Source organism: Eptatretus burgeri, chromosome 5, assembly GCF_056783735.1.
Source record: "Eptatretus burgeri isolate ZD-2024b chromosome 5, Ebu_testis_v1, whole genome shotgun sequence".
Taxonomy (NCBI): Eukaryota; Metazoa; Chordata; class Myxini; order Myxiniformes; family Myxinidae; genus Eptatretus; species Eptatretus burgeri.
Window position 1 is genome coordinate 59,315,108 of NC_140965.1, and position 13,928 is coordinate 59,329,035.

The 13,928-nt window shown below is 38.5% G+C and overlaps 1 protein-coding gene across 4 annotated transcripts in view; it reads right to left on the reverse strand.

Moving 5' to 3' along the window:
- Positions 1 to 13,928, reverse strand: part of LOC147026510 (netrin receptor UNC5B-a-like) — a 384,386-nt gene that overhangs the window by 132,494 nt on the left and 237,964 nt on the right. For all 4 annotated transcript variants that reach the window (XM_085881974.1, XM_085881972.1, XM_085881973.1 and 1 more), the window contains exons 6-7: positions 5,657 to 5,824; positions 3,095 to 3,259 (exon numbers count right to left, since the gene is read on the reverse strand). In XM_085881974.1, the coding sequence (XP_085738100.1) occupies positions 3,095 to 3,259; positions 5,657 to 5,824 (333 nt within the window). The remainder of the gene's footprint in view (positions 1 to 3,094; positions 3,260 to 5,656; positions 5,825 to 13,928) is intronic.

The following is a 13,928-nucleotide window of genomic DNA, read 5'->3' on the forward strand; positions in this document are numbered from 1 at the left end:
ACATAAACATATACACATATATATATATATATATATATATATATATATATATATATATATATATATATATATATATATATACACATATGCATGCACGTACACATATAGACATACACATACACATATATACGTACACATATACACATACACATACACATATATACGTACACATATACACATACACATACACATATATACGTACACATATACACATACACATACACATATATACGTACACATATATATATATATATATATATATATATATATATATATATATATATATATATATATATATATATATATATATACATACATACATGCATTCATATGGGGCATTTATATCTGACAGGTTTGCAATCTTTCAAGCTAGAAGCAGTCTTTTGGCATAACTAATTATTGTTTTCTTTGTTTTACAGATAATACTAGAAAGCTTTTAATGTTGGAGCAATTTAAATGCAATGAGCATTTTTTTTTTAAATTAAAACATTTTTTAAATGCAATGAGCATGCCAATTTCACAAACAAGGTCATCAAGACAGATGAGGCACACTCTGATTTGGCAGATTTAACTCCACCAGATTTCTTCCTGTGGGGATTTCTGAAGGGCAAAGTTTATAAGGAACATCCAACATCGATCGATGAATGGAAGACAAACATCACTGCAACCATCCGCTCTTTTGATCAAGAGACGTTGCTTGCGGTAATGAACAATATGATGATCCGCTGTGGTGAATGCACAAATTGGAAAGGGGCCCATTTGTCTGATGTAATTTTTAAGAAATAAAGGATCAAAATTGATTTTAAAAACTTTAGTTACCTGCCTTTGTTGTATAGAAATTTTATTTTATTTGGTTTAAAAACAAAAAAAGTTATTAGGATAATAAACCGTCAGATATAAATTCCTCATCCTGTACATACAAATACTTCGATATATACATATACATAGATAGATATATGCATATATATATATATATATATATATATATATATATAAATATATATACATACATACATACATACAGTGCCTATAGAAAGTCTACACCCCCTTTCAAATTTTTCACCTTTTGTTGACTCATTGCTTGGAATTACATTTCATTAAAAAATAATTTTTCCACCTTTATTTACTTATTGTAACCCACAATTTCTTTGGAAAAACGAATTCTACAAATTTCAGAAAATTAATTTAAATACAAAACGAGAATATCTTGGTTGGATAAGTGAGTAGCCACTATTTAAGAAAGGTTTCAGAGACGAATTGGGAATTATTAACCTCAGAATTTAACATCAGTTACAGGGAAGGTGTTGGAAATGTGGATGAAGGAACAAAGAGGGAATCATTTGAATAATTCCCAACTGCTCAGAAAGTCGGCATGAATTTACTTAAGGGATGTCATGTTTAACAAATAATTGGAGTTTAAAAGCAATTTTTTTACTGCATTAATTAGTGAAGTGTAGTGGATGTCATTTATCTGGGAGGATGTAAGTAGTGGGGTACCACTGCAAGGATCCTTTCTGGAACTGTTATTATTCCGAATCTACATCATCAATTTGGACAATGGGGTTGGGAGTAGGCAGTCCAAATTTGTAGATGACACTAAACTTGGAGGTAAAGGTATACAGCAGAGAGGGGAGGATATGATTCATAAAAAGCCTAGATACTCTGTTTGATGAGGCAAAACATTGGCAGATGCAGTTTAACATCAGTAAATGTAAGATGTGAGGGTTCGGTAAGAATTATTAAAATAGGAATTGTATTACACAAGGGACAGTCTTGGCAAATGTGGCACAATAAAAGGATCTAGGAGTGATAAAAACGTGGGATGAATCAGACAGCACAGTGCCAGGCAGCCATAGGTAAAGCTCACAGTACTTTATGTTGTATTTGCAAATCAAAATACATCATGGTAACATGGTACAGGAATTTAGTGAGACCTCACCTGGAATGTTATGTTAAGTTTTTGTCACCAATCTGAGGAAGGACATAGCTGCCATAGAAAGGGTACAGCATAGGCCACTACTGGATTGATTCCACAGCTCGCTCGACTAAGCTATTTGGAGTGGCCAAAGGAAACAGGACTTTATACATTCAAAAGGAGATGATTATGAAGTGATTTAATTGAGATGTTTAAGATAATGAAGGGTATAGAGGGAATAAGTGCTGAAAAGGTTTAAAGCAGAATGGACAGCGAAAGCACCAGGGGCCAGAAAATAAGAGTGAAGAAAAGGAGAGTTGGAAAGACATTAAGCCAGGGGGTTTTCACTCAGGGGGTAGTTAATGCACAGAATAGTCTCCCTGAAAAAGTGGTGGCAGCTTTAACGGTGTAAGGGTTTAAATGCAGTTGGTTAGGTACTTTGGAGGCATTGAGGATAGAACAGAACATGGATATTGGTAGAAATTTGTGGGCATGATGAGCCAGATGGCCACCTCCTGCATTGGGCATTCTTGTGAAAACACACACACACACACACACACACACACACACACACACACACACACACACACACACACACACACACACACACACACACACACACCTTAAATATAAGTTTTGGCTTTTATCACTTGAGCAGTGTATATAAATGCTTATTTGTAAACACATTTCGGAGTGGGACATCTTAATGAATTTTGTCCAGAACTTTGAAATTGGTATTTTATCGCACACTGTACAGAACATTTTGAGGTCATTACCCAAAATGTTTATTCAAGAAGCTTTATCTACCTCTATGATTTGGAATGCCATGTATCCTGTTGAAATGCTCAGAGGCTGTATGTAATTGAATCCTTAACCTCGATGTACTTTGGTGCTAATTAGGAGTGGTGAAAAAGAACAAAGAACAAGAACGATTCATGTATCTCACCTATTGTAGAAAACAGATCAAATGTTTTCTATTCTGGCCTTTCAGAGGAGGTACATCTGAATCATTATGACCAAGTTCATTTATAAAAGAGAACACTTTTGCTCAGTTCATCCAACATGCAGCGCACAGCAGAGCAGTGACATATTCCGTGTGGAAGCGCATATATACCAACCTTGGCCGTACTCTGCTTCCCAGCAGAAAAGGAATGGTACACAGGATGTTCATGCACTCACTTTTCATGCAGAGACCCTTTGTGCAGTTTTGGGATTGCAGAGGTGAATCGCTGCAATCCTTGCCCCCATTCCCCGGTGATGGATAGGAACATTCGCGGCTCCGCCAGTGAGTGCACTCAGGACCGCAGGCTGACCACTTGCTCCACTCGCCCCAGCTTCCATCCACTGCAGCAGAGACATGAAACCTCGACATAAAATCATCTTGCATGCTCAGAATTTCCTTTATTTGCTTCTTTTGTCATTCTGTTTGTAGCATATTTCATGTGTCGTTCATAAATCATGGAAATCGTTGGAGATTACTTATATTAGTGCATGCTTGGTTCATTTGTTATTTGCCAATACATGCTATTGCACAAAAGGTTGACTTTGAACAGGTATCAAATAATTTATATTTACAAAAAAAGAAAAAAAAGAGATTGTGACTCAAATCAAATTAGATTCTGACTATGTCAAAACCACTCAGCCATTGGCCTGCTCTGTTATCCTTGAGCACAAATGAAAAACTCCAAATGTCCTTAACAGCGAGAAGTCCATAACAGGCTGCCTGATATAACGTACAAAAAATATTACTCACCACCAATGGTACCATTAACAAGGTGTTCTAAGATTTTCTAATTCCATCTAGATTTTATGCTTTTGCGTCATATATTCAACTTTATCAGATGCCTCACCTTAACACAGCCCCAAATGGCCCATTATAAAATGTTCCCATATGACCTCGTGCAGCAATTATGCAGGCCCACACTGCATAAAAGGATTTCTGTGAGTACTACCTGCATGACTGTCGGCTGCATGGTACCCTTAGAGAGCTTCCGCCTTGAATATGTCTCTCATGAGAATGGCAAATTTATATAGAGCGCTGTCGTCTCTTCCATATCAAACCAAGCACATAGCGATAATTGGAAAACCTCACTGGGCTTGCGAAATCCCACACAAGTTAGTTATTGTTTCTCACACTACAACTCGCAGCAATAACAAGAATCAAACCAGCTGCTGAATTAAAGAGGAAGACAATGCTTCACTGATTACACATGAAGTCAAATATCGACCGAAAAATGCGTTATCTCCAAGTCAGAAAAATGCTGCAACTCACCTGCCTCAGCTGTAGTCGCAAACTACAGCAACAAAAATTAAACTAGCCCAGAAAGCAAGTCATATTTAGAAAACTGTCAATTTCGACAAGGAGGTTTGCTTGAAATATTAGAAGTTGCGTCCTTGTTCCATTTAATTTATGTAGTTATTTTGCACTTCCTTTTTTCCTTTTGCATTGTTGGGGCTTTGAATCACAGAGGAATGGTCTTTTGTACTGGATATTTAACCAACTATCCCTTTTTGCATTTTCATAACATTCATTCATTCATTTTGTATGCAGGCTGTGGCTGCTGGTTTGAAACATTGTTGAGAGTGCAGCTGTGTTGCTGATGCAGTGCCCCTTGTAGGTTAAGGCAGGATTTAGGAATTTGACCATGGTGCCGTTGATGGCTCGCCTACTCTTCACGAAGGTCAGCACAGGATCTTTAACATCCACCAACTAATGCTGGCGGACGGGAGGACTGGTTAACGTTCATCTGAGGGACGGTGCACGCATCGATGAATCACCCTGCCTGTGAAACACCGAGATGACATCTTACAGCTGTGCCAAGATTCAAACCCCGGCAAGACAGCTTAGAGGTGAGTGTGCATACAACGTGGCTATCCTGCCAGCCCAGCCCTAAAAGAACATTAAAGATTATGTTGTAATGTACGATCATATGAGGAGAGAGAGAGAGAGAGAGAGAGAGAGAGAGAGAGAGAGAGAGAGAGAGAGAGAGAGAGAGAGAGAGAGAGAGAGAGAGAGAGAGAGAGAGAGAGAGAGAGAGAGAGAGAGAGAGATAGAGAGAAAGAAAAGGGGGTGTTTCCCTCTTCACCAAAGGCATACTGCTAAATAGTGAAATTTTCTGCATAACAGAATTGGTCAGACAATATCATGTCAGAATGGGTTCCAATCATTTCCTGTCAAAGTATGTCTATGAACGCTGAAAATTATCATGTGAGACATATCAAATCATGAGGTGTAATTGCTACAAATTATGTGAAAATGACCACATCTTTCAACAGTTTGTGAGATGGAAATATGTGCAATTCATGTTGGAAAAGAAATCACCAATGCAAAAAGGCTTTTCAGCAATGAATGATATAGGCAACACTTGAACTACCTTATATTAAAAGTCCAGGTCAACATTGCCATAGCAATGCATGCAAACCTGCCATCATGCATTTACAGTGGCACATTTATTCTCTGAAGAGTTCGCAAAGGCATTTATTTATGAAGTGCCATAATGAACACCTGTCCTTATAAAGATCAGCAGCTGAACACAACCTTGAAACCAGGAGCCAGGAAACCCCAGACATTCATCAAGATGTGTAATGCAGGGCTTATGACAGCAGCTCAGCCAGAGGGGCTCAGCTCTGGCCTCAGTGGGCATGCTCAAAATTGCTTCTGCAAGATTTTTCTGCCTGCACATTGCTTTGACAGTGTGAGAAGTTGTGGAAAAAATCCCTGCTAGAGACACTGGCAATGACCTGGGCAGGGTGTTGTGCAAGCAATTTTCTGGATGGCCTCGCCAGTGCAGAAGGTTCCACCGTTCAGGGGTGTAGGGTTTGAGCATGCGCGCGTACGTTTCTGCAGACCTCGAGCACATTTACTGCTGCACTCAGACCATTCAGTCCATTGAGACCAGCCACCATCAACTGTAGAAGACAAACGAACATTTATTTTACATATTAGTGAATAATCGTTTGTATGGATGGGTTAATTCCCCAACTTTTATGATTAATGGCTTGTAATGCAGGCATCCACCAGACAATGCTATAAAATACACCTCTATGAAGAGATAATTGGGGTCCTCCCTCGAACCTGAACCCAAGGACTATGAATTATTTGTACCCTCTACAACCTTCCTGTGCATACCCAGAGAACAACCACCAGTTTTCAACTCATTCCCTCATGGAATATTTCCACTTCTGGGAGTACGTTTTTTTTCCCACCATATAAAAGGTTATCGTGTACAGTGCATAGAAGTAAAACAAATACAACGAGAGGGGCTCTCTTTGGCGTCACCAGATATGCCTCTGCAAATATTATTACATCATTGTACATGCTTGTACCAAGTTTGATTTGAAATTCCTGAACCCAGATTTAAAACATTAAATAATTCTGGCTGCCAGATCATCTGACCTATTAATTATTTCTGAAGACCCTGGTATCCTCAAGGCTTGGGGAACATGTGTGTGAAGTTTACTTTCCATCTGTAAGCCATTCTGGAGAAGAAGATTTTTAAAGATTCTTCAAAAAAATCATAGCTGCCAAACTATGTGACTTATGACATCACAGGTGGAGAACTTTTTGTTCCTCATGGATAGGTGATCATACCTGCAGAGTTTTGCCTCGATCTGTTCAGCCATTTTGGAGTAGTTTTTTTGAAGGTTTTTATGTTAAAAACCATATGGTTGCAGGTTGCAGGACTGGTGATGTTAATTTTTAACCCCACACGATTTAGCCCAAGAAGACCCTCAAAATTTTTCACATTGATCAGATAAAGCATTTGATATATGCAGTTATGACATCAAAAGGAAGCCACCGATGACATCATCAAAAAATTACACTTGTTTCCCATGGTGAATAATTCACATGTGCCAAGTTTCAATTATTTACATGCAGCAGTTTCAGAGATACAAAGATCCAACGTTTTTCCTTATCTCCAATATGGCTGCCACACCCTGTGACATATGATGTCATAATGATCATTAAAACATTCTACATGAGTAGTTGCACCAATGGTGAAAATTTGTGTCAATCGGATGAGTTGTTGCAGAGAAACCAGAAAATTAGCATGGATGGATGTATGTACATTGGGGAGAACAAGTGTTTGATGCACTGCCGATTTTGCAGGTTTTCCCACTTCCAAAGCACGTGGAGGTCTGTAATTTTTTTATCATTGGTACACTTCAACTGTGAAAGATGGAATCTAAAATAAAAATCTTGAAAATTACATTGTATGATTTTAAAAAAATTAATTTGCATTTTATTGCATGAAATAAGTATTTGATACATCAGACAAACAGAATTTAATATTTGGTACAGAAAACTTTGTTTGCAATTACAGAGATCAGACGTTTCCTGCAGTTCTTACCCAGGTTTGCACAGACTGCAGCAGGGATTTTGGCCCACTCCTCCATACAGATCTTCTCCAGAGCCTTCAGGTTTCGGGGCTGTCGCTGGGTAACACAGACTTTCAGCTCCCTCCAAAGATTTTCACTTGGGCTCAGCTCTGTAGACTGGCGAGGCCACTTCAGGACCTTGAGATGCTTCTTACGGAGCCACTCCTTAGTTGCCCTGGCTGTGTGTTTCGGGTCGTTGTCATGCTGGAAGACCCAGCCACGCCCCATCTTCAATGCTCTTGTTGAGGGAAGGAGGTTGTTGGCCAAGATCTCGTGATACATGGCCCCATCCATCCTCCCCTCAATACGGTGCAGTCGTCCTGTCCCCTTTGCAGAAAAGCATCCCCAAATAATGATGTTTCCACCTCCATGCTTCACGGTTGGGATGGTGTTCTTGGGGTTGTACTCATCCTTCTTCTTCCTCCAAACACGGCGAGTGGAGTTTAAACCAAAAAGCTCTATTTTGGTCTCATCAGACCACATGACCTTCTCCCATTCCTCCTCTGGATCATCCAGATGGTCATTGGCAAACTTCAGACAGGCCTGGAGATGCGCTGGCTTGAGCAGAGGGACCTTGCATGCGCTGCAGGATTTTAATCCATGACGGCGTAGTGTGTTACTGATGGTTTATGTTGATACTGTGGTCCCAGCTATCTTCAGGTCATTGACCAGGTCCTGCCATGTAGTTCTGGGCTGATCCCTCACCTTTCTCATGATCATTGAGGCTCTACGAGGTGAGATCTTGCATGGAGTCCCAGACCGAGGGAGATTGACTGTTATCTTGAACTTCTTTCATTTTTTAATAATTGCGCCAACAGTTGTTGCCTTCTCACCAAGCTGCTTGCCTATTGTCCAGTCGCCCATCCCAGCCTTGTGCAAGTCTACAATTTTGTCCCTGATGTCCTTCGACAGCTCTCTGGTTTTGCCCATTGTGGAGAGGTTGGAGTCTGATTGATTGAATGGGGACAGCTGTCTTTTATGCAGATAACGAGTTCAAACAGGTGCAGTTAATACAGGTAATGAGTGGAGAATGGGAGGGCTTCTTAAAGACAAAACTAACAGGTCTGTGAGAGCCGGAATTCTTACTGGTTGGTAGGTGATCAAATACTTATTTCATGCAATAAAATGCAAATTAATTATTTTAAAATCATACAATGTGATTTTCAGGATTTTTGTTTTCGATTCCGTCTTTCACAGTTGAAGTGTTCCGATGATAAAAATTACAGAGCTCTACATGCTTTGTAAATGGGCAAACCTGCAAAATCGGCAGTGTATCAAATACTTGTTCTCCCCACTGTATGCACAAACGGACAGACAAACCAAAAACATAATGCCTCCGGTGACTTCATCAGTGGTGACTCCGGTGACTTCAAAATAACTACATAAAAACAGTATGATATTTTTTGTGATCATTGTTCCACATCTATGATGTCTGCAAGGCTCGTGTTGGCTTAACGGTAAATGTGGCTGGCTTAAGATCGTTGGGTCTTGAGTTCAAGCCCCTGTTCTGCTGGTAAAATAATGCCAGGTGGGTTGACTCAGCCTGTCATCCTTCTGAAGTCAACAAAATGAGTACCAGCTTACTGGAAACAGGGGGCACTGCATCAGCAGCAAAACTGTGCTCCCACAAAGGATGGGGGGGGGCTATTAGTTATTTATTTACTGACCAAAATCTTCCTGTGCACACTCCAAGTTCAAGCACCAGTTTTCACCTCATTCCATCCAGTGTTTCAAGAGTGCATAGAAGTCAAAGAAACATACAAACAGGATGATATCGTATTATAATCTCCCCACATCTATGATGTCTGTGGTTTTCAAAAAGATTATTTTATTTTGACTATTAATATCCTCTCTTACCAGGAATGGCACTACAAGATGCACATTAATGTAAAGAATTTGCATTCCTCCCCACGCTGAATCGCAGGGCTGTGGTTTATCCCCATCTGAAACCTTCTTGTGCATTTCCCCTCTGCCCCCTTCACCCCTCCCATTCAAGGACAATTTTTCATCTCATTCCATTCTGCAGTTTAGAAATGTATGGTCCAACAAACACACAAACAAACAGACACTTCTCAAATTATATATAGTGTGAAGTATGATAATCTCAGAAAATTGCAACCAAAATAAGCAAAAAGATTAATGAGAAGATATATGCCTAATCTTCATTTGAACAATGAATGGTGTGCATTAACAAGTGAACAATGTTTAGTGGAGGTTCCTTTAAATTTCCAAGCATTCACAGAAGCAATGCAAACCCTCAAAATTGGTCTGAAAAACGTGCGGGTGCCAAACATTTAAGTGTGCATTCTGGATGAAATAAACAATGCAAAGTTAATGTAGCAAAAGTCAGTGTGTGCCCTGCCTCAAAGTCTTTTGATAAAGGGGCCATGTTTGTTGTTGGCTGCCTACCAATTTAAGAACACAAAACAAAATAATTACTCTTGACAGAGAGAGATATATTCTGGTGAGATCCTTGTTTTTACATGATGCATGATCAGAGTACAAAACTTGAATGCAGCATGAATCAGCATCGTATCCAGCAATATCGGGGGAGTATTCTTCTCCTCGATACAGTTCCCTCTCACATTCCACACCCTCTCATGGTAAATATTAATATATAGCAAGGTTCTTGTCAGTATTACAGCAATTTGTGTTCTACAGTGTTCAAGTGTATAATTCAATTTGAATAAAGGTTTAAAGGCATATAAATAAATAAATTCTGGGTTTTACCACCATTTTGCCCAGTGTCTATTACATCACCCTATATAACTCGTTATATTCAGTATTCGTTCCTGTTGTTTGTGTCCTTCACAACAAAGTTTCCTGTTTGGAATGATTTTCAATTTTGTTTGACTGCCAGATAGGCAGACAAACTAAAAATATCACACTGCTTTCTGCGCATTAGTGGTCGGGAAGAAATCAAAGCCAAAGTACGGTAAAAATTGTTTTCCTATTCATGTTCAAAATATAACATTCCATTTCAATAAATCATTCCTCGATCATAAAATGATAATCATAAACTGATAAGACAGATAGACATGAACCAATTGCTTAAACCCACTTTTTGCTTTGTGTGCGCGTGGTAATAAAAACCTAAATAACCACTGCATTGCCTGGGATGGGGGACATGGATCCCATGAGCATGGACATGGCCATTTACACTGTTCTGACTTAAAAATGCAAGAATTTATCACGAAAACAGCATGAAAGTGCCTCTTGTTGTTGATATACAGAATGACTTTGAAAGCAACACAGTAAAGGATTAACCTCTTCAGCTTTCACAAAAATGTGTGATCATATTTTGAAATGCCTTAGAGATATTTAGAGGCCATAATGATGTTCTCAAATGCTGAAACAACTACCTTCTTTACAAAAAAATTCTTTTCAACCATATAAGTAAGTTAAGTGACCAAAGATGGTGCTGAAGCAAGGTTTGCACACAGCAAACTTTGGCGGAGCCTTCAATATGGAAATGTTCGTCAACTATTAGACATGCTTCTGTTTTGGATAAATGATGCTTCAAGACAGTTACAAAACATGAGTCCTGATAAATAAATACAAAATAAAATATTTTTTTGAGATGGAGTTAATAAAACCCTACACATATTAGAGTAGATTATATACCGAAATATCTTGCTATCAAGAGCATAGCAAGGTTATTAGTTATTAATTCCTACACTGCCCACACAGAAAGATGATGTTGGCTGCAGAGTTTGGGAATACAAGTCAAGAGACACAGCCAAAGCATTAGCATGGATTGAAAACTGTGAGTCCACCATCTAAGCACATTAGGCCGGGGTCCAGGGGCCACTTTGGCACTTGGAAGTTCTAGTGTATGAGACGGCCAAAGACCATTCTGCCAAGGATATTCTGGTATTTACTAATGTCCGATACATTCTGGCATACTAGATGGCTGGAGATGCATTGTAGTATTATATTTATTATGGTGTCAGAGACAGATAAGTGGATGTTGATTATAATCACGAAAACAGCATGAAAGTGCCTCTTGTTGTTGATATACAGAATGACTTTGAAAGCAACACAGTAAAGGATTAACCTCTTCAGCTTTCACAAAAATGTTTTGACATTTATAAATAATTATTTATAAATTTTAATAATTATTTATAAATTATGTTGTAAATGCATGATGAATACTCTTTAACATAGGTTTTCCTGGTCAATTTCAAACAAATTTCATTAAATGTAATAGCCAGCTCATTAAATTAAATGTGAAAATGAATGCTCCTTTATATCATCATTAAATTGGCAAAAATGTTCATTCAATTTCATTAGATGAGAATTCGTTAGACTTTTAACCTCATTCAGCTGCAAAATAGGTACATTCCAATATAATTGTCAGTAAGTTCTTTCAATTCTGCCACAACCAGTGGAAAGAGGTTGATCAATAATTCAATTTCATCAATGGCCATACATTTGTAATATTTTAGCATTCGAGTCTCTGGCTTGCTTCCTTAAAAAAAAATTTATATACTAGAAAAGCAGATATGACTGTTCCGAGGATAGTTCACTTGTAAACTCGCTCTTGGTAAAGTTACACTTCTCTCTCAAGGCAATTTTGAAAATAAAGATGGCTGCCAATGGTAATTCCAGGAGAGTATCTAACATAGATATGGAGAGGAGAATTGAAACTTTTGAAAACAATGTCAACTATTTAGAACTGGCTGATACTATAGGCATCAAGTAATCCACTGCAAGGTTAATTGTGGCTAAATATTTGCGCACTGGTCGTCATGAAAAGTTACCAACAGGAGGAGCACATAGCACCAAAGTTGTCTAAGAGATGCAAGATGAGGTACAGCGAATACTGGATATCAACCCTCTGTTGACTCTTAAAAAGATAAAAGATGACCTACAAGATGCCCTGCCAGACATACAAACTGTCTCCCAGAACCATTGTTGGAAACTTTGATGGCATGCAAATGACAATTAAACTGGCAGAGGATGTGCCTGATGTTCGAAACTTGTCAACTGTACATGCGCATCGAGTATGCTCAGTGGTTCTTGGAGCATGGAGTTGTTGCCACTGCATCTACATTAATGAAACAGGCTATAACATTTGGACGAAGCGTTCTTTTGAGAGAGCTCCTTGTGGTGTCCTGTTGAGATGCGTTGTACATGGGCAACATAGATGGAATTGCAATGTAACCTTTGCTGTTTCTGGGGAGAATGGGCTTCGACATCACCACATAGTTTTTGAAACCATTACGACAGAACTATTTGAGGAGTTTCTTGCAGACAGAGCCCATGAGTGTGAGAATATGCTCCCTACAGATGATTCAGTCTTTCTAATCTCTGACAATGCAAGACCCCATGAGCACCCAGATTCCACCATGTATCAATCAGCAAATCCTTTGAACCAACTGAAGTTGCTACCACCCTCTTCACCACTTCCTTAACCCAACAGAAGTGGCCCATTTGGCATTCAAGGCTGGCATGGAGAACTGGCCCTCCCAGAATGGACAGCTCTGTGTAGGGAAACGGGAAGCAGCACGTAATGCAGGCCTGAATGTTCAACAGTGGAGGGGTGATCTCCTACAAGAGGTGGCCCAGGAAAATGTTGGGCAAATAACTTGTGAAACATGTATTAGATGCTACAATCACAGGCAGACCTACATGGCAAGAGGGCTTGCACATCAGGAAAGTGAAAGTGGAAGAAAGCAAAGCAAAAAGAACAGAAAATGTAGGAGAGGACCTGTGGAAAAATATACACAGGGAAATACACGTTTTTAATTTTATAAAGATGACCCCGAACAAGGTCCAACTATAAAGTGTCAAGACTTATAACGATAACAAAAACTTTTCTTTCATATTTGCATTATTTTTTTTCTTAGAAAATGGGATGGTTGGTACCAATGCAAATTTGTTGTATTGTTTTTCAAACAAATTTATTTCTGTCCTTGCATGGACTAACTAGGGTCCATATAATTTTATACAAATTAAAAAGTAAAAAGAAGAAAAATATACCAAAGGATTATTCAAATAAGAAAAACAGAAAGTAAGTGAAATAAAATAAGAAAAAAACTATGATGAAAAAAGAAATTAGAACTTACCAAAATTAGCCATCATATTCTGATATGAATATTCAAATGACGAAAGTGATCATCCACAAACAAAAAAGAAAATAACGAGCAGACACAGAATCACATGTGTGTCATGTGATGATAGCTTGAGTGCACCCATGAAAAAAAAGGTGTGAAAATTCAAATCTTAATAAAAGGAATGTAATCATGAATGCAAAAAACAAATACAATGAACGAAACACATTTGTGAATGTCAGGTACAGCATCATGAATGCATGAAAATGAAATTGTATGCACAAATATTGAATAAGAAACATTAGCAGGAGTGGATTAGAAAAAACTGCGTGAATTTGAATGCATGTTCATCAAAATGAGCAGAAAATGTTTGAAATTGGCCGGGAAAACCAATGGCATCTGCCTCATCATATTTATCTTCACTTGAAGTATGGTAGATGCCAAGAACTACATTGGGTTTTGCAACATTGTCGATGGGTATCTCTGAATCATCATCAACAAACTATGTGTTCTGTATCCACATTATGGCTTAACCTGCTTTTTAATTTTATTCTAAAAATCTGTACTTGTTCAGGAAG